This window comes from Bactrocera latifrons, unplaced genomic scaffold (assembly GCF_001853355.1).
Source record: "Bactrocera latifrons isolate USDA-ARS-PBARC rearing strain unplaced genomic scaffold, ASM185335v1 scaffold_643, whole genome shotgun sequence".
NCBI lineage: Eukaryota > Metazoa > Arthropoda > Insecta > Diptera > Tephritidae > Bactrocera > Bactrocera latifrons.
Window position 1 is genome coordinate 105217 of NW_017537316.1, and position 3084 is coordinate 108300.

Genomic DNA, 3084 nt, shown 5'->3' on the forward strand with positions numbered 1-3084 from the left:
TGATACAGTAAATTTCTGTCGCACTTATCACTTCAAGTGTAAAATATTTTATTCAAATGAATTTTGACATTCGGGGATGTTTTTCAGTTGAGTTATGCTGATATGTTTTTTCGAGGAACTCCGTAGTTTTTCCACAAAGCAGAATTATTCAACTTTTTGTGTAGCTACTTTTGTATACATGTACATACGTACATGTGTACATGCGTCAATATGTACAAACAAAGGGAAAGTGCAAGCACAGAGGAGTGAACTAATCATTTCAAACTTTATTAGTTACGCAAAACAAGCATGTTGAAAAAATTGGGCATTAGAACCGCAGACGATGAGTTGAGAATTCCACTGCGGTTTTTTGTCTAATGTCACCCTGGCAAAGCCTTAGCTTTAATCTTCATTGCGCTCAGTTCTTAAGCGGTTATAAATACTGAAATTAAAGAAGGCCAGGTACCATAGAGTTTTTTAAGTTAAGTTAAATTAAGAAATTGTTTAGGTTTTAGCACGGCGAAAATAATTCCCATATCAAAAACAATATAAATACAACAGGAGAGACCGTAGTTTGAAAATGAATGTTTGTTGAAATGCCTTAAGGTCATTTGGACACAATCGACTTGAAACCATGTTTTTATCAATCTTCACTTTAGATATTCTCACAGCTATTCTTGCAATAAATGAATTCCGAAATTTTAATTGAAATGTAATTTTATTACATATCATTCATGGAATGACATAATATTTTTGTTTACTTGTAGCTTACAGCATTTTCACTAGATTATAAATACTTGCGCTAGATTTTTAGTCTGATGCATTTCAAGTGTAAATACTACGAATATTCTTATTGTCATAATACTTTACGTTTAAGCGTATTTTGGTAAAATTAATTGTGTGTAGTTTGTTGTTGTTCTTTCTGTATGTTGACTATGATTTTTAGGAACAATTCACTGACTTAAAGTTTATAGCTCTTCAGTGCACTTGTTAAAATATATTCAAATCTTTACTAAATATATAAAATATAAATAAATACAATATTTGTGATGGATATTTTTTTTATAAATAAATACAATATTTGTCATGGATATTTTTTTAGTTTTTTCAAGTGCTACAAAGCCTACAACATAAAAGACAGTTAAAAAGAATTCACAGTTAGACTTTAACTTAACTTGTCAGGATGGTTTCAAAATTAATTAAAGATTTCCGTTATTAATTAAAAAATTAACTGAATAAATAACCAAAATATCCATTGCTTTCTTAGTTTTTTTTTTTCTTTTCCAACAAAAAGTTATTTCTGCACTAAAGTTACAAATACAAGGCAAGAGGTATTGCTGGCATAAATACAGTCAAACGTTTTTTAAACTACATACTGTCATTTATGACTCAATTCACTATTTTAACTTAAATTTATGTTTGCCATAGATCATATTTATCGTAGAGAGCTTTGTTACTACTTAAATATACATACATACATTTTRATAAATGAGTCTATTTTTAAACAATTAATATTTTTTATTTAAGATATGAAGTCAATAATTATTTAGAAATATTACTGCCTTACTTGTTATATGTAGTTTTTCATACTGTCATATTTGGTTTTTAGCAAATTTAGCAATTTATGAATTGGCTACTCTGCTATTAAGCTTTCCTCCAACACTCACATACTAACATTGACCGCATTCTTTATGCAGATATTACCATAAGTACTCACTATATTAATATTATTATCAATTTTACAGCTTTTAGTATTAGCTTTACTACTCCTACTATTATTATTACTTTGTTCAGCCTCTTTACCAACAGGGTGTTCGCACTTCAAATTCGGCATTGATGCAAAATCGAAATTACGCCAATCATGCTGCTCGAACAACTCATTGAACTGCCGCCATTGCGCACTATAATCGCCGCCAAATGAGGCGGATTTCACCTTCACCTTCTTGGGTGTTGAGTGTGACGGAGAAGCAGCCGATATCGTTCCAGTTGCCTCGTCAACCTTGACCTTTGCTGACGTCGCACACTTCACCACACTCGACGTAGTATTCGTAGTTGCCGATGTTTCTACATTTTTTTGGCTTTTTTGTTTGTGACTTTTGATTTTCTCACTTAATAATTCCGCTGCTTTGACCACCTTCAATTTGCCATTGTTGCCTATGTAATCGACTATTTGTTGTGTCGAATCACTGCCCAAGCAAATGCGTCCCTCATTCCCCGTATAACGTATGCAACCGGTGTTATTTGTGATTTTCAGTCTTGTATTATTGCCAATAATTTGTAAATTACCCTGATTGCAACCGATACGTATCCGATTGCCATTTCCAATGATGCGCAAATCGCTTTTATTACTCTCTATACGATATTCCTTTGAGTTGCCAACCAAGTCTCTGGTATGACGTGTAATCGACGTCGCTATTAGGGGTGCATCCAATGTTTCCGTCTTGCTGCACTGATAATTGTTCGCTGCACCGTAACTGCTGTTATTGGCAAATGTGAGTGTGAGTGTAGTGGCGCCTGCCTTATTTGTGCAGCCAGTATGTTTGCAACTGCTGGATTTGCTGCTATTGCAATTACCACTATCGCTACTGTTATCGTTACTGCTACTGTTACAGTTGCTGTTACTACAACTGCAGCTGCATTTGCATGCACTGAAAGTTTTGCTGTTTGCGTAGTTGGAATCATATCCTGCGGGATCCTCTGGATTGTTTACCGGTATACCCATTTTGTTTTAGTTTTTATTTTAAACAATGTTTTATATTATTTGTTAAGGAATTTATTTCTCGCACTTCACAGTTCAGTCCACATGTGTTTTCAGTTCACGCTTTAACTTTCTAATATGTTGACTTTATATTTTAAATCTGTAACTGTCATTGCATGCCGAAAAATCACCGCTCGCACTTATTAACTCTTAGTGTGCAATCAATTTCACTAGTGAACTTTGTTGTTGTCTATTGCCTCTTGTCTCTTTTTGCTGTATTGACGATCAATCAACACTTTGCTAATGTCACTTGCACTTATTCAGCACAAAATGCTTCGAATAATATGTTTTAATGCTTATTAACAGGTGATTTTTTTATTTCATTTACTTTTCGCACACTAGTAAAT

At 33.2% G+C, this 3084-nt stretch overlaps 1 protein-coding gene across 1 annotated transcript; it reads right to left on the reverse strand.

The window, feature by feature from the left end:
• Positions 1 to 678: 678 nt before the first annotated feature.
• Positions 679 to 3074, reverse strand: LOC108975409. The gene has a single exon (XM_018943879.1). It carries the CDS (start codon positions 2699 to 2701, stop codon positions 1643 to 1645), a length of 1059 nt encoding a protein of 352 aa, XP_018799424.1. The 5' UTR covers positions 2702 to 3074; the 3' UTR covers positions 679 to 1642.
• Positions 3075 to 3084: the final 10 nt, after the last annotated feature.

Excerpts from the sequence above, each read along its gene's own strand:
- LOC108975409 (XM_018943879.1), bottom strand. The coding sequence starts at position 2,701 with ATGGGTATACCGGTAAACAATCCAGAGGATCCCGCAGGATATGATTCC.